At 36.4% G+C, this 27,863-nt stretch overlaps 3 protein-coding genes across 4 annotated transcripts in view; 2 read left to right on the forward strand and 1 right to left on the reverse strand.

Moving 5' to 3' along the window:
* Positions 1-4,300, forward strand: part of rnf10 (ring finger protein 10) — an 18,962-nt gene extending 14,662 nt beyond the window's left edge. Inside the window, 6 exon segments of the mRNA XM_016232434.1 lie at positions 215-316; positions 469-606; positions 679-770; positions 957-1,014; positions 1,848-2,015; positions 3,177-4,300. Of these exon segments, the coding sequence (XP_016087920.1) occupies positions 215-316; positions 469-606; positions 679-770; positions 957-1,014; positions 1,848-2,015; positions 3,177-3,250 (632 nt within the window). The 3' untranslated portion in view covers positions 3,251-4,300.
* Positions 4,301-5,277: 977 nt separating this feature from the next.
* LOC107550967 (putative aminopeptidase W07G4.4) lies at positions 5,278-18,566 on the reverse strand. 2 transcript variants are annotated; one of them, XM_016232432.1, is made up of 16 exons: positions 18,499-18,566; positions 17,704-17,745; positions 15,943-16,033; positions 15,706-15,854; positions 15,433-15,541; positions 13,723-13,844; positions 13,511-13,610; positions 13,364-13,439; positions 13,164-13,249; positions 12,980-13,084; positions 12,822-12,897; positions 12,616-12,734; positions 10,529-10,612; positions 6,217-6,274; positions 5,958-6,139; positions 5,278-5,855 (listed from the first exon to the last, which is right to left on the reverse strand). In XM_016232432.1, exons 1-16 carry the CDS (start codon positions 18,507-18,509, stop codon positions 5,727-5,729), a joined length of 1,539 nt encoding a protein of 512 aa, XP_016087918.1. In that variant the 5' UTR covers positions 18,510-18,566; the 3' UTR covers positions 5,278-5,726. The 2 variants fall into 2 exon arrangements, with proteins under 2 accessions (XP_016087918.1, XP_016087917.1); XM_016232431.1 differs by lacking the exon at positions 18,499-18,566 and adding an exon at positions 18,373-18,481.
* A 1,054-nt stretch (positions 18,567-19,620) lies between these two features.
* On the forward strand, positions 19,621-27,106 carry fahd2a (fumarylacetoacetate hydrolase domain containing 2A). Its single transcript, XM_016232436.1, has 7 exons — positions 19,621-19,880; positions 20,052-20,257; positions 20,412-20,467; positions 23,291-23,453; positions 23,529-23,637; positions 24,741-24,828; positions 26,934-27,106. The coding sequence occupies exons 1-7, from the start codon at positions 19,621-19,623 to the stop codon at positions 26,994-26,996; spliced, it is 945 nt and encodes a 314-aa protein (XP_016087922.1). The 3' UTR covers positions 26,997-27,106.
* Positions 27,107-27,863: the final 757 nt, after the last annotated feature.

Consider the following 27,863-nt stretch of genomic DNA (forward strand, 5'->3'; position numbering starts at 1 on the left):
ATAAAAATTTGAAATGATACTTTTTGTGTAAATGTCTGGTCACTTGGGATCAATTTAAAGCATTCTTGCTGAAGTATGTATGAATCAATTGTTTGATGTTTTGATTTGCTCTTTTATTAATTGAACTTTGAGACACAAAAATTAAAAATGTATTGGTAAATGGTTGTTAGTTCAGTCCTACAAGTTTTTTTTTTTTTTTGTCACTTTCTGACAGATGACTTGGAGAAACGGAAGCGCCTTAGACAGAAGAAAGCAAGGGATGAAAAGAGAAGGGAGAAGCGGATCGAAATTGAGGAAAACAGGAAACACGGGAAATGTGAGAATTTAATTCCTGTTTTTCTGGGAATGTATGGCATACATTTTCATGAAAATAGACAAAATGTCTGTTTGTAGAACATTTAGCTTAATTCAGGGTGGTGTTATTGATTTGCCAGGGTGTGATTATTGAATTTATCTTTGTGTCTTCAGATCCAGAGGTGCACATTGGGCTGGAGAACCTCCAGCATTTTCCTGCTTTTGGATCTCCACCTCAGAGCGACTCACAGGTGCAGCTCCCAGAGTTCCTGCTGGGACCTCCGTCTCCTCTGAGCGGCAGCCCTTCATCAGGTAGCACTCACCCTCTCTTGCCCTGGCCTCCAGTGGTTAGTCTCCTGTGCTTATTGCCTGTTTTTATTTCAGATGGAGTGATGTTTCCTAATCTGAGTGAGCACAGTCCATCTCCGAGCGTAGCCAGTGTGGAAGAGGACTTTCACTGCATGTCCTTCGCTCAGGTTTACTCAGACTGCCTAAAGCACTTTGTTTCATGGTTATAACAAAAAAATTGTCAACTTTGTAGCTTTCATGTGGTGGGAAAATCATTACTGAAATTAAATTGAAACTAATTTTAAATGGAGTAATAAAAACAACGGCATCTTGAGAGTTGTTAGTATCTAAATGTACTATGTTTATGTGTGCAGATGCTGAAAGATGGGAAAGCCCGTGTGGATGCCGGGCCTAAAACCACCCCAAAGAAAGGTGAGCATCCTGTCATCTAGGGATGCGCCGATATTTATTGGCCAATTTTTGATTATTTTAAAGCCATCAGCATATCGAAAAGGGCCGATACGAGACGAATTGCATGTCTGTTGCATAATCCAACGTTTTTCTCTGGGCAAAATAATTAAATATTTGCCAAAACAAAATAAAATCTGTCCAAAATATAGTTTGTCAGACGGCATAGTACGGCCATATGCAAACATAAAAATTTACACTCCTCAATTTAAATGGTCCGTAGTACAGTCTGTGCCGTTTAGTGTGACCAACGCCTCACTGCTGATATAGCCTATATGTGAAGGATGATGTTTTACGTCGATAATGCGAGTGAAGAACAAAGCCTATAGTTTAAATAATAAGTAATAGGTTAGCATCCAGATACTGCGCGAATATGGAAACATTTGGATTTGTGCAGAATGAGAGAGGTAATTATTAATTAATTTGTTTTGGCTTGATTATTATATTTAGCCTAAATACAACTTTAGAGGATTTGTTGTGGAGAGAAGGGAACTAAAATAGCCTAATTGGAACAGAGGAACGCAGGAACAGAAACGTTCATATACCGATTCTGCTCGCAGTGAACCAATCCTTTTTTTCCCCTCCCTCTCGTTTTTAAGCCCTGCTTTATGCAATTGACCAATATCGTATCGGAATCGGCCAATAGTTGTTTGTTAAAATCGGTATCGGCCAAAAAAAAAAAAAATCCTATCAGTGCATCCCTACTCTCTTCACTTGACTTAACTGTTGGCGCACTGGCTATGCTGATTCCTAATAGTGTCATTTATTAGTGATTTGTATTTTTTTTTCCTCCACAGCTGACATGTTCCTGGCCCCACCTCAGGCAGACAGTGATGGAGAGAGTGACGGCTCTGATCGGGTCCCAGTACCCAGTTTCCAAAACTCCTTCAGTCAGGCTTTTGAGCAGGCTTTGTCACAGCTGGACCATGGAAGTCAAACTCCAGCACAGGCTTTACCCATCCCTGGTGAGAAAAAGATTCATATTAAAGAAAAACTCCACTATTTTTGATGGCTATGCTGATTCCTAATAGTGTCATTTATTAGTGATTTGTATTTTTTTCCTCCACAGCTGACATGTTCCTGGCCCTACCTCAGGCAGACAGTGATGTAGAGAGTGACGGCTCTGATCGGGTCCCAGTACCCAGTTTCCAAAACTCCTTCAGTCAGGCCTTTGAGCAGGCTTTGTCACAGCTGGACCATGGAAGTCAAACTCCAGCACAGGCTTTACCCATCCCTGGTGAGAAAAAGATTCATATTAAAGAAAAACTCCACTATTTTTGAAAATGGGCTCATTTTCCAACTCCCCTAGAGTTAAACAGTTGAGTTTTACTGTTTTTGAATCCATTCAGCCGATCTCCGGGTCTGGCGGTAGCACTTTTAGCTGTAGCCTAGCGTAGATTGAATCAGATTAGACCATCTCGCTCAAAAATGACCAAAGAGTTTCAATATTTTTCCTATTTAAAACTTGACTCTTCTGTAGTTACATCATGTACTAAGACTGACGGAAAATGAAAAGTTGCGATTTTCTAGGCCGATATGGCTAGGAACTATACTCTCATACTCTTTGCTGCCATACCATGGGTGCAGCAGGCGCAAAGATATTACACAGCTCCTGAAAATAGGCCCCAGCTAGGTAACTTCCAATAAGCCTATTTTCAGGCGCTGCGTAATATCATTGCGCCTGCTGTAGGAAATAGGAAAAATATTGAAACTCTTTGGTCATTTTTGAGAGAGATGGTCTAATCAGATTTAACCAAACACTTTTTACAGCTGAGAGTGGGCATTTCACTGGTCAGATGCGTCAGCGTCATGTTTGCATAGGCCGTACTATGCCGTCTGACAAACTATATTTTGGACAGATTTTATTTTGTTTTGGCAAATATTTAATTATTTTGCCCAGAGAAAAACGTTGGATTATGCAACAGACATGCAACTCGTCTTAATGGTCCCCATTGTCTTCCATAGTTTTTTTTGTTTTCCTATGTGGTGGGGTTCATCAGCTCTTTTTTAAAAAAAATTTTTATTTTATTATATCAAATTAACACTCTGAAACGGAGCATAAATCACTTTTGTTGTTTGCCATAATGTTTGTTACCCATGTGACCTTTCTTCTCTCAATTTTATAGATGAGAAAGGGGGGAAGAAGAAGAAGAAAAAGCAGAAGCTTCTGTTCAGCACCTCTATGGTTCACACCAAGTAAATGCTGAAGCCCACCCTTCACTCCTGTTTCTACCTTCTGCCTTATTCCTCCCATATGCTTAGGTTTCATTAGGTCCCTCAACAGCAGTTTCCCCTTCTTTTTTCTTGCCCCTGTTGAATGAGACCCTCTCCAGACGTTCAGTGACAGTGGCTCAGTGATTGTACAAACCATAGACTCAGTATTATAGATCAGACCCACAGTTGTCCACTGTTTCTTACAGAAGGGACATGTGCTGAAATTAAAGAGCTCTACATCAGGTACATTTGACACGGCGCTGTAGTTTAGAGCTGATGCTCCATTATTATCCAAAATGTGGGTGGAAAAAAATGACATGGTTTTTGGTTATGGGTTGCAGTTATATATTTTGGGGGGTCCTGAGATAGCAGTCAGCCAGCTGCAGAAATGTCCCTCCATCATATCTAACACATTTGTACTTCAACCATGGTGTTTAAAAATAAATCAAATCAAATTTAGCATTGCTAACAGCAGAAAAAAATGTGTAGAACTTGTGGTGAGGATTATATGCATTTGAGTTCTTCTTCCTGTCAGGCACATACACAGAACTATGCTGATTGTAACACGTTCTTGCTTGTTAATAAGCAGGAAGAAAAATGTGTGGTGGCATTTAAACAAACAAGTTCTGAGCTCTAGTCATGGACTTCAGTCTCTTACCAGCTGTTATCATCTGTCCAGCCTAAGAACTGCCTTTCACAATCAGACCCATTAATAATACGTAAAAAGACATCATTGTTCTGCTGGAAGAATTCAGTGGGTCTTTTAAGCCCTTGACTTTGTTAGAACCTCCAACTCTTAGACAGAATTCAGAGCTGCTCATGTTCAATAGTGTTCAGATGTTAGAGGCATCAGAGACAAGCCGACTCCACTGCTTGCTACGTTTTCAGTGAAGAAAATATGTAAAGACCGAGAAAGGCTATATAAAATGTAGAGGGTTTAATTTTTCTCTTTATTTTCTTTTTTCTGATGAGACCTGTGATACAGAACCTGCATATAGACTAAGTTGAATGAATAAAGGATTATTATGCACTGGCATTCTGTTTGTCTTATTTAGAACCGATTTCATTTAACACGTTTAAAGACCATTCACATTTTTGTGAACGTTTACATAGAAATATATTGTTTTCGGCCTTTTTGATTGTAATCTCATAGATGGCTTTGCAATAAAATGTCAAGTACAGGTTTATATTGATTTGGGTGTTGTCATAGTTTGTATGATCCTTGTGTTTGGAATTGTTTTGTGGTTTGAGAAATCTTTTCTAGTAAAATAATTTATAGTTGCTTAATGCTGATTTTGCACGCTCTGACGTGTACAACACTTAAAAAAAAAAAAAAAGATATTGTAGGTTTTCCATGGCTCATCAGCCTAAATAATTGTAAAATAATTATTTGCCCATTTAACAGAAATTGCATTTAAAGACATATAATGGTCATTCTCATTCATTTCAGTGGCTCACTGTTAAAAATTCTCATCCCTGTGACTTAAGACTTATGTTCTCAAAAAAAACAGTCCAAGAGAATTTGCTAATTTAAAATATCACTATTCATCCTGATTTTTTTTGTACTCTTCAGTTCATCCTCCGTTTAAGTGCTATGCAAAACTTAACTCAAACAGTAAAAATGTAATAAACTTTTTTTAAACGGACAACTGTACAGACATTTACAACCGATTCATGTTTTAAAATTAGTAAATCAATACATTTTATTGAAATGTATTGCATTTTATAACTTAACTAATTTTAGATGATCAAATAAAGCATTTTAGCTGCACATTTTGAATTTAATCAACTTTTTTGTTTTTCTTTGTTCTTTTGTCAGTGACAAATTACTATGGCATTTCATAAACATTCACACACATTCTATTCAGTATTCACGGAGACATTTATTCTTAAGGTCAACGATCAACTGGCCTTCCAGTTGATAAAGAAAACATCATGCTCCTTTTGTTTGTCAAAATGCTTTTATTGATTTTATTACACATTTCTACAAAATGGGCAGTTATACAATATGCTGTATTCTCACAGTATTACCAAAGTCACAGATGCAATTCAATATCAATCACTGGCTCAACTTCCCCACCTCCTCTTTCATGTCAGATCAACTGAGAAACTGTAAGGCTACTTTGGTTTGGTTAATTCACTTTAAGCTCATTAAATGCTTCTTAGAAACGGGAAACTGCACAGTACTAAAGAAAAATTGGATAAGATGGTTTTGCGTTGTGAATAAGTGGTGCGTAGAGGTTTTTAAGGACGTGAAGAGATGCATTTATGTAAATATGGAGCAGCAACAAAAGGATAAAATGGACAGTTCATCATAAAAGGAGCAAAGGTTATGATTTGCCCCAGTTTTAAATGAACACACAACGTGTCAGGCGGAGCAGATATGAAAGCCATTAATAGATATATGGCACTAGACGGAAATAATTGAAATAATGAAGGATCAGAAAAATCATTGGACGTATTTAAAGCTCCAGGTACTTTGTCGCCATGGCAAGAATTGGGGCGCCTGTTGGGACACCAGGGAAAGGGCCGCTGGATCCAGCAATGTCGATGTGGGAGTAAGGCAGAGGTTTATCCGAGTCCAGTCCATGCTGTGGGACAAACATGCAGATGGTAAATGTATGTATTTTTGCAAAAAAATACGTTTTTAATAAATCCTAACCTAATAATACACCCAGTTTGTATATGTCTACCTTATCCAGTCCAGAAGCCATGATGAGGAAGGCGGCGGGCGTCTGGTGTCCACGTGGTGTGGCGGATGAGGGCAGGTTATTGGACTGCAGGATCTCCTCATACTCAGACTTCCCTTTGTGGAACTCGTAATCCTCCCGACGAATGGTGGACACCTCGAACAGATCTCCCAGCACCTCTCCCGCTGCCATACAAACCGATTTCACACAAATAAAGCTACATTTATGGAAGCAAAAACAAAGGCTTCTTAGCTCTTCTTACCTTTCTGCCACTGCAGAGCGTTTCCTGAGCGGTGAGCAGCACCGTTATCCATTATGATCTACAGGGACAGATAATAATTATATGTTTGATTTATATAGCGCCTTTCCCAAGCTCAAGGACACCTCACAATGACAATAGCAAATAAACAATCATATCGTACATAATCACTTAGGTGGACAATTGCCCAAGTCCAAGACATGCGCAATTGCAGTTGCGTATCGTAATAGTAGTGGAAACAATCACATACTAACAGAGAACCATAACAGTTTAAGAAGAAACACATTATGACCGGTAGTATTGGTTGTACAGATACTTGAGTTTAGACTTAAATTCATGCAGTGTGGTTATTGTCTTAAGAGACAGGGGCAATGAGTTCCAAAGTTTAGGAGCAGTAACAGCAAGATCTGCCTTCCACAGATGATAGGCGAAGTCTCGGTATACAAAGAAGGTCACCTCCAGATGATCGAAGTGGTCGAGAGGGAATATAAGGAGAAAGTAAGTCAGAGAGATAAGTAGGAGCAAGACCATAGAGTCACTTAAAGATAAGCAGAAGAATTTTGTAAATAATATGAGGACACGGGTAGCCAGTGGAGGTTAAATAGAATAGGAGTGATATGAGCAGACCGTTTAGTGCAAGTTAACATTCTCGCAGCAGAATTTTGAATGTATTGCAAATGGGAGATGGAGTGCACTGGTAGTCCAGAAATAGACAGAAAAAAAAAAGAGCGTTGCAGTAATCGAGGCGAGATGTGATAAATGCATGTACTACTGATTCAGCATCTTTTGGGCTGACAAAGGAATGGAGTTTGGCAATACGGTAAAGTTGGGAAAAAATGCAGCTTTAGAGAGTTTACCAATATAAGCACCTAGGTTTATTGAAGAGTCGAGAATGATACCTACGTTTTTGACAGTGGCAGACAGAGTAATTGATGTAGCTTCAAAGTCTGGGGGCATTAGTTAATAGGCCTTTTACTCGTTGATGTATGACGATAGAGATGCACAGGGATTAAAGTTCTTCGTCTCTACGGCAGATTTCCGTTAATTGCAGCGTGTCTACGATGGATTTCCGTCAATTGGAAAAAAAGAGGGAAAAGAAACATTTAGCGCATTGTTGTTGTTCTGCCCTGTGGCACACCAAAAATCATCAGAAAATAGTTCCAAATATAGTAACAGCTCGGCCGCTGCACATCTCTAAAAGCAAACACAGCGGTGTTTCATTCATTCAATGAAAGTGCGTTTTTGAACGAATCTAGTGAGTCAGTGATTCATGATTACCCATTCATAAAGACAGTCACTTGCTTCATTCCTGAATGAATCAGCCGTTCGAACGAATCAATTGAATGAATGATTCAGTGATAAAATTTGTGACTTGCCTCCACCTGCTGGCGGATTTAGTTTAATTTTTAGCTATAATTTCAGTTATTTAAATCATAATATTTCTGTATTCAAAATTTTATATTTAAAACATTAATCTCCACATTAATGTATTAATTTAATTGCACTCATGCCACCTCGGAGCCTTATTAAACGTCTGAAAATGTACCTACAAGCCATTTTTGTGTTCTTCTGTTCCACCTCTGTACAAATTATTTTTTTATTAATACTTATTTCATATGATTGGTAACTTATTCGTCTTATTCTAATTCTTCTTATATTGTTTTAAATAGAAATGTTAAAAAGCTTATAAAACATACATTTTTGAATTTGATATGAAAACGATAACATTATAAAAGGTAAAAAGAAAATACCCCTGTAAGTCACTTTAAGGAGTGAAATGTCACCTCATATTAGGAAGGATAATTTTATATCAGAATTTTTGATTATTGATCAGAAGGTGCTCCTAAATTTTTTAAATTAGGAGGAAAAGAGCTCCTAAAAATAAAAGCATAGCGCCATGTGTAACAGTATATTAGAGCCGTGCATGAGGTCTTAAAGAGACAGCAGCCTAAATAACCCTGCTGCCTTTCATTATATAGTGAAGACTAACCAGTGTTATTTTACAGTTGAATAGATTATAGTTAGACCTAACTGAAAAAAAATTTAAGTACTGTTAATTTAATTTGTATCTTGTTATTGTTTATGTTTGTGCCATTAATTGTCATTAATTTATTTGTTCTTATTTTATTATTTACTATTTACTTGTCTTTAGTTAAAATAAACTCAATTCTGAGTGCACATGATTCTTGGGTGGGGAGGGGAGGGGGCGTGGTCCATGAGAAATAGTCCTGCCACCACAGCTGAAAAAAATCCTAGGTAACACTGCATACATTTAATAAAATTAGAAAAATGCCATTACAAAGGTAAAAAGAAAATGCCCCTGTTAATCTGTCAAATGTCACCTCATATAAGGAAGGCTAATTTTTGATCAGAATTTAAAATCATCCGAAAATAGTTCCAAATATAGTAACAGCTCGGCCGCTGCACATCTCTAAAAGCAAACACAGCGGTGTTTCATTCATTCAATGAAAGTGCGTTTTTGAACGAATCTAGTGAGTCAGTGATTCATGATTACCCATTCATAAAGACAGTCACTTGCTTCATTCCTGAATGAATCAGCCGTTCGAACGAATCAATTGAATGAATGATTCAGTGATAAAATTTGTGACTTGCCTCCACCTGCTGGCGGATTTAGTTTAATTTTTAGCTATAATTTCAGTTATTTAAATCATAATATTTCTGTATTCAAAATTTTATATTTAAAACATTAATCTCCACATTAATGTATTAATTTAATTGCACTCATGCCACCTCGGAGCCTTATTAAACGTCTGAAAATGTACCTACAAGCCATTTTTGTGTTCTTCTGTTCCACCTCTGTACAAATTATTTTTTTATTAATACTTATTACATATGATTGGTAACTTATTCGTCTTATTCTAATTCTTCTTATATTGTTTTAAATAGAAATGTTAAAAAGCTTATAAAACATACATTTTTGAATTTGACATGAAAACGATAACATTATAAAAGGTAAAAAGAAAATACCCCTGTAAGTCACTTTAAGGAGTGAAATGTCACCTCATATTAGGAAGGATAATTTTATATCAGAATTTTTGATTATTGATCAGAAGGTGCTCCTAAATTTTTTAAATTAGGAGGAAAAGAGCTCCTAAAAATAAAAGCATAGCGCCATGTGTAACAGTATATTAGAGCCGTGCATGAGGTCTTAAAGAGACAGCAGCCTAAATAACCCTGCTGCCTTTCATTATATAGTGAAGACTAACCAGTGTTATTTTACAGTTGAATAGATTATAGTTAGACCTAACTGAAAAAAAATTTAAGTACTGTTAATTTAATTTGTATCTTGTTATTGTTTATGTTTGTGCCATTAATTGTCATTAATTTATTTGTTCTTATTTTATTATTTACTATTTACTTGTCTTTAGTTAAAATAAACTCAATTCTGAGTGCACATGATTCTTGGGTGGGGAGGGGAGGGGGCGTGGTCCATGAGAAATAGTCCTGCCACCACAGCTGAAAAAAATCCTAGGTAACACTGCATACATTTAATAAAATTAGAAAAATGCCATTACAAAGGTAAAAAGAAAATGCCCCTGTTAATCTGTCAAATGTCACCTCATATAAGGAAGGCTAATTTTTGATCAGAATTTATTATTAATCAGAAGGTGCTCCTGAATTTTTTTTAATTAGGAGGACATGCACTCCTAATTACAAGAAAAAACTGCTCTTAAACTGGGTGTGTGACAGGTATGGCTGTGGAATGGGGTTTGGCTGAGGAAAAATTCAGTGAAATGTGGCAAACTGTATATATATCTGAATATCGTCGACATAGCAACGGTACTGAAAATAGCAGGGAATAATTTGTCCGAGGGGCATAATGTAAATAATAAATAATAAATAATAATGGCCCGATAACTGAGCCCTGTTGAACACCCTGTTTGAGTAAGGCAGTGGGAGATTTATAGTTCGGCATGGTGACGTAGTACTGTCTGTCTGTCAAATAGGAGGGAAACCAGAATAACGCAGCTCCTGAGATGCAAATCACCAAAAGGCGCAGGAGTAATAATTTATGACAGACAGTCTCAAAAGCTGAGCTGAGATCGAGTAATAAGAGAAAGGAAAGATGGCCAGAATCACCAGAAAGTAGGAGGCCATTAATAACTCTTACTAAAACAGTTTTAGTACTGTGATGCGAGTGAAAACCTGACTGAAATATATCAAACTGATCGTTCATATGAAGATGGAGATGGTCATAATGGAAATGGTTAAAGTACCACTGAAGTGTAATAAACACTGTTTTTTTTCCTCAGCCCTCAGAAGAGATGTAGGAGTAAGTTGTTGAAGTACTTACAGAGTAATGCGGTCCCATGGCTCTGACAGCATGTCCTGTCAGAGTGGCTATAGTGAAGAGATGAGGAGACACTTCCTGCAATGCCTGGAGAAACACACAAGAGCTCTAGATCACCAAAAAGGATAATGTCATATTTAAAATAACTTGTTTTTCATTCCTGTAGCAGATCTAGACAGGTGGAGCTGGGGGAGGTAGAGGGTTTTTGAGGAACTCTGATAGCACACTGCAGGGCCAGCTTACATCGAACACACAACCAGACTATTTAAATGTTGAGCAAGCAATCTCACTAGTCTGATGTTAGCAGATTGCATGTAATGGACCTAATAGCCAGCATTATCTGGAATTTCATGACTGAAATGAATATTATAATATATCAAATCATTACTAAACTAAACACAAATTTTTAAATTGTTTTCATTAATTGAAACAAAGATAAAATTAAATATACATTTTTGATAAAGCAACAAATTAATAACTGAAAAATAACAGATAAACATAAAAAAAAAATAAAAGCAAATTCAAAGTTGAAATTCAAATCAAAATTCCCAATTTTCACAATTAACAAGTTGCTTATTATCATGCCTATTATTAAAGGGGTCATATGATGTTGCTAAAAATAACATTATTTTGTGTATTTGGTGTAATGCAATGTGTTTATGCGGTTTAAGGTTAAAAAAACACATTATTTTCCACATACTGTGCATTATTGTTTCTCCTCTATGCCCCCGCCTTTCTGAAATGAGTCGATTTTTACAAAGCTTATCAGTCTAAAAAGCGAGGTGTGCTCTGATTGGCCAGCTATCCAGTGCATTGTGATTGACCCAATAACCCACACGTGTGACGGAAATGTTACACCCCTCATACTGTGATGCCGTGTCCTGGTGCGACGAGACCAAACCAATATAACCCATTACAAACGAGGCATTTGTTGCATTCAGTGGGGGACATAATTCCGGATTATAATGACTTATACTGTCTTTTTTTCGCGTTGCGTTGCATCGCGCCACATAAACATAAAACCATGTCTGGATTCGTGATCGGAGAAATGACAAACAAGCGCTACTCTACACTGCTCAAAACTCGCGTTTGAATCGTCAGTGGCAAATTCTTTAAATATGAAAACGTACTTACAGACTGGGAGTCAGAACAGCCGGCATTGTAGTCTACTCTCCCAGGATCAGGAAACAGTCTTCCATAAAATGTGCTGCACACATCTGAATATTTGGGTTGAACTGTTCTGGAACAGTGTTGTAAATACAACTTAACCACTGATTTCTAGTCGTGTCCTCTTTTGGAAGACTAAACAAAGTAGTTTCGCTTTCGCAACGAAACACACAGCGTCTTCACAACATGGCGGCGGCGGTGGCAGCAACAATAAAGTTACGCCTTCTTTCTTTGCGTGAACATTTGGGCGGTGCTATGCAAATCTTCCCACACAGTGACGTAGACGTGTAGGACACATTTAAACGAGGCATTTTAGGAGGGCGTGGATGAGTTTTTATAAAGAATATCTCTTTGGGTTTGAGACATTAGTCTTCGCAACTTTAGGGATCTTATCTATTCACGAACAGCTTGTAACAATCGCATCATATGACCCCTTTAACATATCGGCTGTTTATTAGTACTTATAATGCATTTACTCTACATGACCATATTCTACAGCCCTAATCTTACCCAATACCTAAACTTAACAACTACCTTACTAACTATTAATAAGCAGTAAATTAGGAGTTTACTGAGGCAAAAGTTATAGTTAATGGTTTGTTAATCGCGAGAATTGGACTTTAAAATAAAGTGTGACCATGTATATGAAGATGTGCTGTTAGGTCCAACATAAGCATCTATGCAAGGCCAACATTATATTTTTACTTATTCATAAAAGTAATGAAATGTGCTGCTCAAACTCAGAAGGTCTTTTAAAATTATATTCTGAGCAGGTGCTACACACAAGCAAATGGCATCTTAGTTTTTTTTTTTTTTTTGGTTCTGTCGGAGTATATTTTTATATAACAATTTGATTCTGATCTCATGATAGGGCCCATTTAAATCTTGAAATAGTAATGCAGGCTATTATAGAGTGTATATACCTGCTCCTTCATCTCACACAGCAAGTCCACCATGACCATTCTTCCTTCAGCATCAGTGTTTCCAACTCGGATTCTACGACCAGCACGAGACACTACTAACTCGTCCGCTACATAGCAATCTGCCAAAAAAAATCTAAATTAAAAAGTGACCCATATTTAGCAAAATACACCCAAACTGGTCACCATATGCACACAAAACTGCTTACCTGATCCGACACTGTTTCGCACCATTGCCATTGCACCCACAACCTTCACGTGTTTGGGCTTTAGTTTGGCTAAGATCTAAAAAATAAAAACAAATATACATTGATATTAGACTAACATTCTCATCAGTAAACAAAGCAGGTGCATATGTGATCGGTACCTGGAAGAAGCCAGCAACTGCCGCAGATCCACATTTATCTCTGTGCATTCCAGCCATGACTCCTCCGGCCTTGATGTCAGCTCCACCGGTGTCATACGTGATGCCCTGCCACAACATACAATGTTCATATGTACTGGAAACTCTTCTATCTCTGGTGTCCAAGTATAGTTAACCTAAAACCCACCTTGCCAACCACCATGAGGGTCTGTTGAACGGGTCCTTCCCCACAGTACAGCAGCTTGATCACTCGGGCCTGGTGGCGCGGCACAGCTGAAGCACAAACATAATGGATTAGCTATTTTATTTGCAATACATATTTATTTCTGTTTTTGGAAAAGTGGCAGCACTGAAAATAAGTTTAATGTTTGAAATAAAATATCTTACTGTTAGCACAGCGGTTGACCGCAGCCAAACAGGGATACTCCTTCTCCAGAATATTTAAATGACTCACTACCGTCACCTAAGAAAGACATGGAGATGAATGAAGTATGCTGACTCTTACCGAGATGAGACGCTCACGTAGAGACTCACCGTTACAGGAGTATCCTTGAAAACTGCTTGCACATACTCAGCTACACGAGGGGCAGCCATTCGCTCCGGGTCAGAGCCACCGATGTCACGACAGACAAACCTATACCATTCACAAATGATCCCTTTTACTGATTTTTGTACACAATGGATCATAGCAGACACCTGGTTAATCCAAAATCTTTGACCATATGAAATTCCACACAGACTCATACCTGCCGCTCTCCAGAGCAGTGGCCAGCTCAGTAACGGCTTCTCCCTGCGCCCGGTTCTTCGCCCAGACGCCCAGCACAGCCACCTTATGAGGGGACGACTTGTGCTCCCTCACCTCTAAAGGCTGATGACACAGAAAAAAAACTAGGTTATGTGTGTGTTAATTAATTAATATATCCACTTTACTTCAATTAACAAAAATATTTTCTTAATTACATTTTTGGTTTAAAATAACAACACTGAGAAATCATTTTTGTTAAATGGAATAAAGTATATATTAGTGCTGGGCAACAATTAATCGCATCCATAAATATTTTCGAAATATATGCTGTATGTGTGTGTGTATTTATATATACATAATAAACATACACAGTACACACACATATATTAAATAAACAAAAACTTTTATTTTGGATGCAATTAATCGCTGCCCAGCACTAATATATATATATACACACTACCGTTCAAAAGTTTGGGATCAGATTTTTCATATTTTTACCGAAGTTTCTTGTGCTCATCAAGGCTGTATTTATTTGACCAACAATACAGAAAAAACCCTGTTATTTTGTGAAATATTGCAATTTAAAATAACAGTTTCTATTTTAATATACTTTAAAATATAATTTAACCTTGTGATGCAAAGCTGAATTTTCAGCATCATTACTCCAGTCTTCAGTATCACATGATCCTTCAGAAATCATTCTAATATACTGATTTATTATCAATGTTGGAAACAGTTGTGCTGCTTAATATTTTTTGGGACATGTGATACTTTTTTTTCTGAATTCTTTGATAAAAAAAAAAACAGGGTTTATTCAAAATATAAATTTTGTGTTACAACATACATTAGTATTTAAAAGTAAAAGTTTGGGGTCAGTAAATTTTTTCTTTTTTTTTTTTAAAGAAATTAATACTTTTATTCAGCAAGGATGTGTTAAATGGATTAAAAGTGATAGTAAAGACTTATTTTGTTAGAAACGATTCGTTTTGAATAAATGCTGCTCTTTTTAACTTTTTATTCAAAGAAAAAAGTATCACAGGTTCCAAAAAAAAAAATTAAGCAGCACAACAGTTTCAACACTGAGAATAAATCAGCATATTAGAATGATTTCTGAAGGATCATGTGACACTGAAGACTAGAGTAATGGCTGTTGTAAATTTAGCACTGCGTCACAGAAATAAATTATATTTTAAAGTATAATAAAATAGGAAACCAATATTAGAAATTGCAATAATATTTTACAATATTACAGTTTTCTGTATTTTTGATCAAATAAATACAGCCTTGATGAGCAAAAGAGACTGCATTAAAAACATAAAAAATCTTACTGATCCCAAACTTTTGAACGGTTGTGCGTGTGTGTGTGTGTGTGTGTGTGTGTGTGTGTGTATATATATATATATATATATATAAACAGAAATGAAATAAAAAAAAATGCTTACACTATATATAATATCAGCTTTATTTCAATTAACAAAAATATTTTAATGATTTAAAGTATGTAATGAAAAATATAAAATATAATAAAAAAATAACCAGATGTGAAATAAAAAGTACTTAAATGCAATTTTTATTTAATTTGATAGAGAGAGAGAGATGGAATTTTCAAGGAAACTGAATTTATAATATGTAATCATTTGGTTGAATGAATGAAATAAAGTGATAATTAAAAATGTACATTACAAAAAAAAAATTATACAAAATTTCTCACCGTGTAGAGAACATGCAGGGCTCCTAGAACAGCCACTAAGGTGCTCTTTGCATAGCTGCTGTGTGGAGGACAAACCAGCAGAGGGCGCTGCATGCCAGCTTTCAGAGCCCTATAATAAAAAAAAAAATTATTCAGAAAACCTCTGGATGAGGAAAAAGTCCTCTTTAAAGAGAGAAATGTGTCCTAGAAGAACGTGAAGATATGAAAAGATAATGTTGTTTTGACAGGATGTACATTACACATGATCATTACACATCACGCTTGCATAAGCACCTCTTAATGCCTTTAGCAGCAGCGTCACTGAAGCGCCGCACATCATCATAGTCCCGATTCACCGGACCGGTGCAGGCAAACACCAGTCTGTTTCCAGAGAGACCAGGAACCTTGACCACCACCACCTCCTCAGCAACGCAACAGTCCACCTGAATGTGAAAGAGTACAGATGTGTGCAATAAAAAGAAATGCATATCAGCAGCAGGGCTGGTCAGGTGTGTGTGGTGTTGAACTCACTGCGCTGTAGTCCTGTAATGGTGCTTTCAAACACTCCAGCTCATCAGGAAGCTGCTCATAACTTTGGCATATCAAGATTATGCCATCAAAACTGTAGAAGAGAAGAATAAACAAAATAGCAATATACACTTTTGCTCTAATATACAAACTGCAGAAAAGCTGCAGTAAATCCAAACAGTACTGTAGTGCTTAACAAAAAATAAATAAATCATTTACTGGATCTGTGCTGTTTTTTTTTTATATATATAAAAATGCAAACATGGTTAAAACCATATACATTTACTTGTGAATCAAAATTGGGGAAGATATTAATACTTGTTTTCAGACAATATACTCATATGGCCAGTGTTGTTGTTAACTAGATTTGTTAACTAAAAATAATTACAAATAATTTTCATTAATTTAAATAAAGCTGAAATATAATGAAATGATATGAGATGAAACAACAACAAAAAAAAGATTAATAATTGTAATTATCTATCAGTTATTTATACATGGCATCAAAATGAAATGTTTGTATTACAGAAAGTCCAGTGTCCAACTTTGAACGTGCTGTAACTCTGTAATCTATTAGCTTAAAGTTTGGTGTTTTATGGAGAGAAAAAAAGAAGAAAAAAAAAGAGTAATAATATTTTAATTATAGGTATTGTTTACACAAGTTGTTCCATGTTTTGTGGCATTTTAAAATATTTTCAAAATTTATGTCAAGCCTTAAAGCAGTTGAAAAAAGAAATGGAACAGAAATGTTGCCTTGGCAGCTAACTGAAATAAAATAAGGACTAAACTACATTTACTAAAATTGAAATTAATATCAATGAAAGTTAAATAGACAAAAAACATATATATAAAGAAACCAATAAAATGGCAAAAGCAAATACCAAAATGAATAAAACTTTAAACTGAAATGAAAAATACATCAAATTAAAGCTAATTCAAAATATTAATAACACCAAATCAGTATATAAATAGTACTAAAATAAATATAAAAATAAAAGCTAATTCAAAATATTAATTAACATTATAAAAGTACATAAATAATACTAAAATAGTATTCGTGTCTAGAGCATTTTAAATGGGGGGGGGGGGGCAGTCGGGGGCCCTGGCCCAGCAGTCGGGGGCACTGGCTCAAAAGAGGGGGGGGGTTGTGTTTGAGGAACGATGTATGTTATAATACATCGTGTACACTCACTAAGCAAACCGCCTAAAATTAAGTATAAAGAAGAGAAGAAAGCGGCCCCAGGCAGCTGCCTACACATGCCAGGATCCGCCACTGCCAGATGCAGTTAGAAACGTACTAAAAACAAGCCTATCGCAAGACATCTGGAAGGGGGGGCACCTGGGGTGGCCAAATTTAAGGGGGGGCCGGTGCCACCCCTGGCCACGGGCAAACTGTTGCTTTTTTATTTTATGCAAATAATTCATTAAATGTGTTAGTTTTATGCTTAAAAAAGGAAAAATGTGTATAAATGTAATTTTACTGGAATATCGGAACAAATTCAGATCTAATTGTGTAGTTCAGTTTACACAGGGCCACGCTTGAGACAATACACTCTACTTTTACACATCAGTCATCAGAAAGCAGGCTTAAGTCTAAAGTCTATGTGTTGTTGATTGTAAAGCAGGCAGTTCAGATAAGAGAAGTGATGGCTGATTCATTAATAGTCACAGTTCCTGTGCTGCCAAGTAGTCTGTCAAGCTTGAGAGCAGCCATGCACAAGTGAAGCACATCAAGTTCAGCGTTTGAGACGGCGATCTACTAACTTCTGGTCCTTGCAGTCAGTGGTGCACTGGAGAGGCTGGACACTGGAATGAAGGAAAGACAGAGAAGATTAAAACCTTTACCAATCATATCATGTGTACAGACATGAAAAGCTCTTACAAAATAAGTTGATGTTTAGCTTGACTCATTGCAGCTGCTCTCACTACTTCTGATAATGTTTGATTAACATTTGAGTGTCATTTAGCATCTACGAGTAGTGGGGTCCAAAGGACTGAAACTGCGGCAAAGAACCATGAATACACTTCTGTTTCTGAAACATCTAGAATAACTCACTCGCAGCTTCAGCAACTACAGGCCCTTGCTGCTGACATGGCAAACTGAAATCTGTCTCATGTTTAAAATATTGATTTGTCGTTGTCATATCAGCAAAGAGGAACTGTTTTGCTGAAACTGTTATTTAATTCTGCTTCGTGAACTTAGAACTCTGGAATGGGGTGGTAATAATAATAATAATAATAATAATAATAATAATAAACCAGTTAAAATGGAACTTTAAGGTTTAATTCTGCTTTCTAAGCACTGATAAGAAATCACGAGATTAATCACAAACGATTTGTATAATCGTAGGAAGAAACAGATTTAAAAAAAAAAAAAAAAAAAAAAAAACCTATTGGCCAGTACTGCATAATCTAGCTTTCAGCAATTATTACTTCAAAGGGCTGCAGTCGCACACAGACTTAATGCAGTGAGCGCAGAAAACTCCCCATAACCACACAAAAACAGCAGCAACACTAAAACTCATTTGAAACTTCACAAACTCGCAATAATCCTCCTACCTCACAGACATCCTCGCGGCTCCTTCCGTCGTCTTCTTGCAGAGGCGAAGTCGTGACGTCAGCTGACAGCGTTCAGACTCACATCACATGACCGCTGGAGTCACGTGATTAATGATTAATTGTGGAACTAATATATTGATCTGCAATTTTTAAACGTATTTCAATATTTTAACTCACGCGTGTATTTCCTTAAATTACGTCTTTGTCAACAAACATCCCTTAAACTACAAAATAAAAACGGAAGTCACAGAGATGAAAAGTCCGACTCGTTTCAGCGAATCGGTTCTTTTGAACAGTTCATTACAAACCGGCTCAAAAAACGGTTATTTTGTCGTCCCACTAGACTAGACTAGACACTTATCACACACGACTCTTTAGTACGTTTATATCAGGTTTTATAACAAACGAAGAGTGTTTATTATATTCCCATGTGTCTCAGTTTATTTTGTAGCAGCTATTAAGTAATTTATATACATTATTTTTAGTAGATAATACAATTAATTTACATCACCCAGCTTTAAAACTATGTATACCAAATTTGTTTGGTATGCCATTTGATGAATGGTCGTAAATTACACACTGTTAAATAGATTTCCCTAAACAATATTTCTGAACACTTCATCACGGTTAAATCCTCATGAATCCGCGAACAGGTTCAGCTCGTGCGATCAAAAGATTCGACTCAAAGAACAAATCCGGACGTCAAGTCACACGACAGCGTGTCAAAGTACAACGATTGTGTCATTTGACTCGGATAACAGTGAGATGTTGCCGCGTGTAACACGTTATACCTCAGACAGATCATTTTTGTAATCTTTATTTGATTTTTTTGTACTGTGCATGATCAAACCTGCTGGGGGTTTTAAATAAAGTGTTTTTTGAACATTAAAGCATGTGAACATATTCTGTTATACCAAATACACAAAATAATGCTCTTTAAAAAAAGCATCATATGACCCCTTTAAATATGATTTCGCTTGGTCAATGTGCTTGGAATTTGCAAATATGATATTTCCGACTCCACTTGAAGGGCATGTTATTTCTCCTATCGTCTTGCACCTATCAATCTGTTTGTCCATCTCTCTCTTTCACTGCTGCATGTCTTTTCCTGTTTTCTAATAGATGAGATTTCTGGGTATCTCTCAGCTCAGTTTGAGGAGACTCAATGCCGTATTCTCTGCAGGCATCGTCAGAGGCACCACAAGCTCAGCCGCTATGAGACTCGTCCAGTTCCATAGAGGAGGCGAGGGGGGCGTCAGAGTCGGGGTGGAGCAGGCAGAAGGTCAGGGGGTCATTGATCTGAAAGCCTTCGACCCCTCCATGCCTTCCACTATGAGACAGTTCCTTGAAATGGGGCAAAAGGGAATGGACTGTGCTAAGAGGTGTTAAGAATGCACACTGTAACACAAACCACACAATTGGCCTACAAAAATGCCTACATACATTTACATGTTATTAGTTAATTATTTAGGCATTCAAGAGTTGATATCAAAGATCTATTATGGGTAGACTGTGTTATGTTATAGAAAACAGCATTTATTAATCTTTCTCAGGGCTTTGTCCAGTGGTCAGCATGTGGTGGAGCGGTCAGATATCAGGCTGCTGTCCCCAGTGACCGGCCCAGAGAAGGTGGTGTGTGTTGGTATGAATTATAAAGACCACTGCCTAGAGCAAAATGCCCCCATTCCTGAAGAGCCCATCATATTCAGCAATGACTCTCCATACTACAGGATAACTACTCTCTATGAGACTGACTCTTGTAGTGCCTGCGGGAATCTGTCACATGCAGATTTCTATTCAACATGTAGACATGACCAACTTTAAAATAATCCCATTTTATTCCAAATTGAATATTGAAAATGGAACAAATGTAATGCATATGTTCACATTGGTTTGGCTCAATTTACAGAAAGTGGATTGGGAGGTGGAACTTGCCTTTGTGATTGGACGGAAAGGGAAGCACATTAAGGTTGTAAAAGAGTCATTTATATCTCCATCTGTTGACATGTATATTAAAATCAAAATGTTCTGTTGATTGATTGATAAGATTTACTGTATTACACATTACATGTGTAATTTCAGCAGCAATAGCAGGACAATCATATTTAAGCATGTGAATGAGATTCAATTATAGACAAATGGGAGCAGTCAAAATATGCAATATAACACATTTAACCCTATAAAGCCTACTATACACAAATTTCTAAGGCCTCTAAATTATCAACATGATCAAATCTTGAAAATCTGTTGTACACAATCTGCTACATGCCTTCTGTCATATGATTGACAGTTTATAGTTTTTTTTTTCAGCAAGCAAAAGGCCTTAGCAAAATTAAAAATAACTTGCACAATCATTCGATGTAATTCACTACAGACTTACTCATTTCTATATAGCGATTATTGATGTATTATATTATCCATATTATAGATTAGTGCTTCCGCAATGTTTTAAATCAACACATCCCTTCCAGTGTCACGATTCGGCAACTCATGTATCATCTCTCTGATTTTCTCTCTCTTAAAGGGGTCATATGATGCGATTTCAAGTTTTCCTTTCATATTTAAGCATGTGAATGAGATTCAATTATAGACAAATGGGAGCAGTCAAAATATGCAATATAACACATTTAACCCTATAAAGCCTACTATACACAAATTTCTAAGGCCTCTAAATTATCAACATGATCAAATCTTGAAAATCTGTTGTACACAATCTGCTACATGCCTTCTGTCATATGATTGACAGTTTATAGTTTTTTTTTTCAGCAAGCAAAAGGCCTTTTAGTACAATTGAAAAAACCATCCACTTTCAGGTCGTGGTTCACATGTCTTTTAGCAGTGAAATATTTACTTTTTAATTTACTTAATTACTGAAGGTAAACTTAAGAATAATTTTTATATTGTAAGTAATATTTCAAGGTGAACATTTAATGAACTGAAGCAATTTTATTTGGTGATCCATACATAATTTGTTGAGAAAATCATGTTTAAAATGTATCAAATGATACATCAGGCTTTCAGGAAATGTTTATTTGTACATCTCTCAGCCATCATTGCATTGCGTGATATGTTTTACCCCCCCACAATAAAAACTACAAAGTTTTGATTATAAATTGGCATTTAAATATAATCTTACCTAGACATATTATTGGAAGATATAGAGTGACAACTGGTTTTTTTCAGCAAGCAAAAGGCCTTTTAGTACAATTGAAAAAACCATCCACTTTCAGGTCGTGGTTCACATGTCTTTTAGCAGTGAAATATTTACTGATTAATTTACTTATTTACTGAAGGTAAACTTAAGAATCATTTTTATATTGTAAGTAATATTTCAAGGTGAACATTTAATGAACTGAAGCAATTTTATTTGGTGATCCATACATAATTTGTTGAGAAAATCATGTTTAAAATGTATCAAATGATACATCAGGCTTTCAGGAAATGTTTATTTGTACATCTCTCAGCCATCATTGCATTGCGTGATATGTTTTACCCCCCCACAATAAAAACGACAAAGTTTTGATTATAAACTAGGCATTTAAATATAATCTTACCTAGACATATTATTGGAAGATATAGAGTGACAACTGATATTTAAATACATTTATTAAATGTCTGCTATACTGTTATAAAAAATCTCACTTATGTTACAAGCTATCAGAATTTCTGCAATATAAATATAAGCATCTGCACCAAATTGCATATTGTTGCTCAGTTTGGGCCTCTTTCACACTAGCACTTTTGGTGCGCACCCGGGTTCGATTGACGTCAGAGTTCGGTTCGTTTGGATGATGTGAACGCTGTCTTCCGAACTCGGGTGCGCATCAGCGAACCGTACCCGGGTCCGCTTAAAAAGGGTGGTCTGGGGTACGGTTCAAGTGAACTCCGGTACGGTTCGCTGCTGATCGTACCAAATCGTACCAAATCACGGAAGTGAACCGCTACTAATGACGTATTATTTGATAAAAATGTGTGTTTGTGTGTTTCACTCACTTTCCTGACAAGCGTGACTGACGCGCTACAAACAGAGAGCTGTAGCTCTAATTTCTGTTTGCCTTCAGCGTTCTTTAGAGCATTTGCAGTGCATTCATAAGACAGACGTAAGTGCCATTGTGTACCGAAGCTTTGGAAACAAAACTCAAGTGTGAAAGCACCCTAATAAAACATGTGGTGGTGTTTGAGCTCCACATTGTCCAATATCATATTATACAGTGGGGAAAAAAGTATTTAGTCAGCCACCAATTGTACCAAATCACGGAAGTGAACCGCTACTAATGACGTATTATTTGATAAAAATGGGTGTTTGTGTGTGTTTCACTCACTTTCCTGATGAGCGTGACTGACGCGCTACAAACAGAGAGCTGTAGCTCTAATTTCTGTTTGCCTTCAGCGTTCTTTAGAGCATTTGCAGTACATTCGTAAGACAGACGTAAGTGCCATTATGTACCGAAACTTTGGAAACAAAACTCAAGTGTGAAAGCACCCTAATAAAACATGTGGTGGTGTTTGAGCTCCACATTGTCCAATATCATATTATATGAGCCATAAAGGCCTAAAAATAAAAGAAATAAAAATAAATAACACGTATGCAACCTTTTTCAGGGTTCAGTAAGCTGCTCCATTTCAAAAGATTTTTCTGACTATTATTTCATATGCCAATCAATAAAGACTTGCATAGCCTATAATTCAGCGTCCTATTAGCAAAACATTTCTTATGCCATGCCTGTTGGCATTCCCAGAAAATTTTTCCCGAACTTAATTTATGTCAAATACATTTGTCTATTTGTCTTAGGAAGAGGAGGCCCTTTCCTATGTTGCAGGTTTCACTGTAGCAAACGACGTGAGTGCTCATGATTGGCAGATGAAGCGCAATGGAAAGCAGTGGTTGCTGGGAAAAACTTTTGACACGTTTGGTCCACTCGGGCCAGCACTGGTTACCACTGCAGCACTCAAAGGTAAAGTGGAAAATACAAAAAAGTAAGACAGATGTTGTATTTGATAATTAATGCTAGCAATATTTCTGGTCAAACATGTTCACAACCTGGGTATCCGCTGTCTGGTGAATGGGGCCGCAGATCAAGACAGTAGCACCAATCAAATGATCTTTCGAACCGAGAAGCTGATTGCCTGGGTTTCACAGTAAGCAAACTCACTCTGGTTTCATTTAGAAAATCATGCTCTTCAAGACTGCATTAATTTGATCAAAAATACAGTAAAAACTGTAATATTGTGAAATATTATTAGAATTTAAAATAACCGTTTTCTATTTTAATATATCGTAAAAATTTATTTTATTCCTGTGATGTAAAGCTGAATTTTAAGCATCATTACTCCAGTCACATGATCCTTCTGTCACAGTGTCTGGTTGTGGTGCCCTGGACTGGCCACTTGAGGGCACTCTCCCGTTTTTGTTATATGTGTTGAACTCCATTTCCCATAGTCCCTTGCTTGTCATTCTGTCTGATCATGAGCACCTGGTTATCAGTTCCGATCATTTTCACCTGTTAAGTCATTTACTCTTTATCCCATCTATATATACCATGCTCACTCCGTCTGTCACTGCTGCTATATTGTATTTGTCTTCCCATGTCTTCTTGATGTTATCTGGAGTTCACTGTGTTATTCTGTTTCTTGTGTTTTTGTTCCGTTTTGATTATTTGTTACTTTAAATAAACTGCACCTGGATTCTTACCTCGTCTCTCTTGGCATTCCGTGACACCTTCAGAAATCATTCTAATATTCTGATTTGCTGAGAAAAAAAAATATATATATATATATATATTATAGTGACTCCAAGCTTTTGAATGGTATAGTGTATAATGTTACAAAAGCTTTTTATTTCAGATAAATGTTGATCTTTGGATCTTTCTATTCATCAAAATTTACTAAACTGTTTTAAATATTTATAATACTAATACAAATGTTTCTTGAGCACTAAATCAGCATATTAGAATGATTTCTGAAGGATCATGTGACACTGAAGACTGGAGCAATGATGCTGAAAATTCAGCTTTGATCAAGGAATAAATTACATTTCAAAACTATTCGAATAGAAAGCAGTTATTTTAAATAGTAAAAATATTTCACAATATTACTGATTTTGCTGTATTGTGGATCAAATAAATGCAGGCTTGGTGAACAGAAGAGAATTCTTTAAAAAAAAACATGAAAAATCTTACCGTTCAAAAACTTTTGACTGGTAGTGTATATAATATGCATACAATTTCTTCTTAAATTGGTGTGTTTGTGACTCTTTGTCCTGGTGATGTGTTTTTGACTGGAACGCCTCCAGCTGTGGGGGTGTTCAGAAATCCACCTGTGTATCTAAAGGTGAGCTCTTCTATAGGAAAATCAATGTATATTTCAACATGGCTGGGTTAGCGTCACACAACCCACAATCACTGCACCTGGCAGGCTGTTAACACCCGCTTAAAGCCTTTCCTGAAACAGTCAGAACAGTGTCACTGACACTGGCACAATGAGAACAGCTGAAATGCAGAACAACACAAGACCAGCTGGAATGGTCTTATTGACACCAGTTTTCACACGAAACTGAAGTTTCAAAAGAAAAGAGGCACATTTAACAGCCACTGGCATCAGTATTTAAACTTTCTAATTGGCATCGACAGGACTGACAGCAATTCAAGTTGATTTACAGAGGGAATCACAGGGCCGAACAAATCAGTGCAAAGATGCAATTACTGACTTCTTCCAGGTTTTGCCAGTTACCCAGAGTGATCCAATGAGATATAATGAACTACAAACAAATAAGAAAACACAATCAGTCTTTGCAATGACTATTTCGAATATCAAAAAAGTAATTGCTGAGAGAAAATAATCGCATTTGTAAAATAGTTTGTATCAAATATTATGTAAGATGTTATATCATTATTAAAGCTACTCTATATAACGATTACTTTAGTGGTTAAAGAAATAATCAAATTAAAATTCCATGCATATCGCCAAAGAACCTTGTTTTGCTTGTGCTTTGGCTCTTCGTTTTTGGTCACATAACACAACTTTTCTCTGTGTACGAATGATGTAGCAAATCAGCTCATGGAAAATATGAATAATTAACCATAACTAGTTATAATTAACTATTCATATTTTAGATCCACTGTAGATATTTAGCTGACCACTCAGGGTCAACCGTCTTGTCAATTCTAAGAACGTTAATTTCCTGGTTAAAGGAAATAACTTTCTTACTGTACAATTCTATAAGTTCATTAGAGCAGTTAAAATGTCGTGCTTTGAGTACAATTCTCTCATAATGACCACTGGATGTTCAACATGGCACCTCATGGCAAAGAACTCTCTGAGGATTTGAGAATTAGAATTGTTGCTCTCCACAAAGATGGCCTAGGCTATAAGAAGATCTGTAACACCCTTAAACTGAGTTGCAGTACAGTGGCAACGCCCTGGTGAGGAGTACCAAGGTAATTGTGTCTTGCCTACAGTCAAGCATGGTGGTGGTAGCATCATGGTCTGGGGCTGCATGAGTGCTGCTGGTACTGGGGAGCTGCGGTTCATTGAGGGAAACATGAATTCCAGCATGTACTGTGACATTCTGAAGCAGAAGCTCTGGTGAATTCCATGCCCAGGAGGATTAAAGCAGTGCTAGATAACAATGGTGCTCACACAAAATATTGACACTTTGGATACAGTTTTGACATTCACTTAGGGTGTACTCACTTTTGTTGCCAGTTATTTAGACACCAATGGCTGTATGTCGAGTTATATTTAGAGGACAGTAATTCTGTACTGCTATACAAGCTGCACATTGACCAGTCTAAAGTATATCCAATTTTAATTTCTATAGTATTGTCCCTTGACAACATATAATAAAATGGTTGCTGAAATGTGAGGGGTGTACTCACTTTTGTGAGATAATGTATACAAAAAACAAAAACTTTCATTCTTCATTCAGTCAAACAGTGATCCGCCACGCCACGTCATTTACACCAAATATGAGCTTGTTAGAAAATAACTGACTTTAATCCTGGGTGATTATAAATGCAATTTACACAACAGAAAAGTGTTAGTTCCTTTAGAACACTGTTGCATTTTGACACTTATGAGTGGCAAAAAATATGTACCATCACATTTAAATTGATCTAGTCCACTGAGATTTACAAGCAAACGTGCCCCACTGGGTATAAGCATGTCTTTAAAATGTTAAGAGGATCCGTTAACAGAAACTCCACTTCCTCAAATATGATATTAATGTATAACATGTATATTAAATCTGTGTCCCAGTAGATGTAATTGGTTAATTTTTTGTGTAAAAAAAGCAGCCAATTTCCTATCAAATAGTTCTCAAGAGTAGAGCAGTAAAATGTTTTATCCTTTTCATAATGCAGCAGGTATTATTTCAACATGTTTGGTATTACTGTTGTTTTTACTGAAGGTCAGTATATTGTTTTAATGTGTTTCAGAGGGGAGATGTTGTGGAGTGTCAGATTGACGAGATCGGGTCGATACGGAACACAGTCGTGTAACAGGAAGATCCTACATTGAAGTGCCACTACTGCATTTATAATTATTTCATACTGACGTCATAAAACATGGATTCTTTTTTAACTGAAGAAAATAAAATAAACATTATGCTCTGGGCCAATTTGAAAAGAAAAACGTTTAGAATGCAGCCTTTTAGTTTCATTATCACTGTGCTTTTCACCATTTAGTTTCACACTGGGGTTTTCATGCCCAGGGTTCCAGTAGAGGGCATTACTGGCCTGTTTATGTTAGCTTTCATTATTTCTTGTCCATTTTATCTGTTCTCAGCTTCAGATAAATAGGTTTGATTCCCAGAAACAAATTTATTTTTGTGCTAAATTACACTGCCTTTCAAAATAAGGTGACTATTCAATAAGCAGGATTCAAATTCTTATATTTGGAAAAATCATTCAAATGAATAAAAATCATAAAAAGTCTTAAATGTTGGTCAAAAGGTATGGGACCCCTGAGTTGAATACTAAATCTAATACAATAAAAGCAGGAATTGTAGCCTTTTTTCAAAGTATCTTAAAGTTGTGATGAAAACAACTAGCGACAGATGTTTTCTATCATACTGTGACATACATAAGTAAAAGTATGTAACAGATCCATTGGAAGATCCATAAAACTTGGATCCATTGGTCATTGATTGGATCAGTGACCACTCAAAAACTAATGTAAGCTTTCAGTCAAATGCAAGAAAAGAGCAGGGTTTAAGCAGACTAAATGATTGGAGAAGTCTGGCGTATATCACCAGAGAGAAGTCTGGAGGATCGAGTTAAATTCAATTAAGAAATAAAAAACATGGGTGAATCGGTCACAACAAGATCTATTACATACGTTCACAAAATAGATAGGGCGAATTTCCA

Source organism: Sinocyclocheilus grahami, unplaced genomic scaffold (assembly GCF_001515645.1).
Source record: "Sinocyclocheilus grahami isolate Dianchi unplaced genomic scaffold, SAMN03320097.WGS_v1.1 scaffold410.1, whole genome shotgun sequence".
Classification (NCBI taxonomy): Eukaryota; Metazoa; Chordata; class Actinopteri; order Cypriniformes; family Cyprinidae; genus Sinocyclocheilus; species Sinocyclocheilus grahami.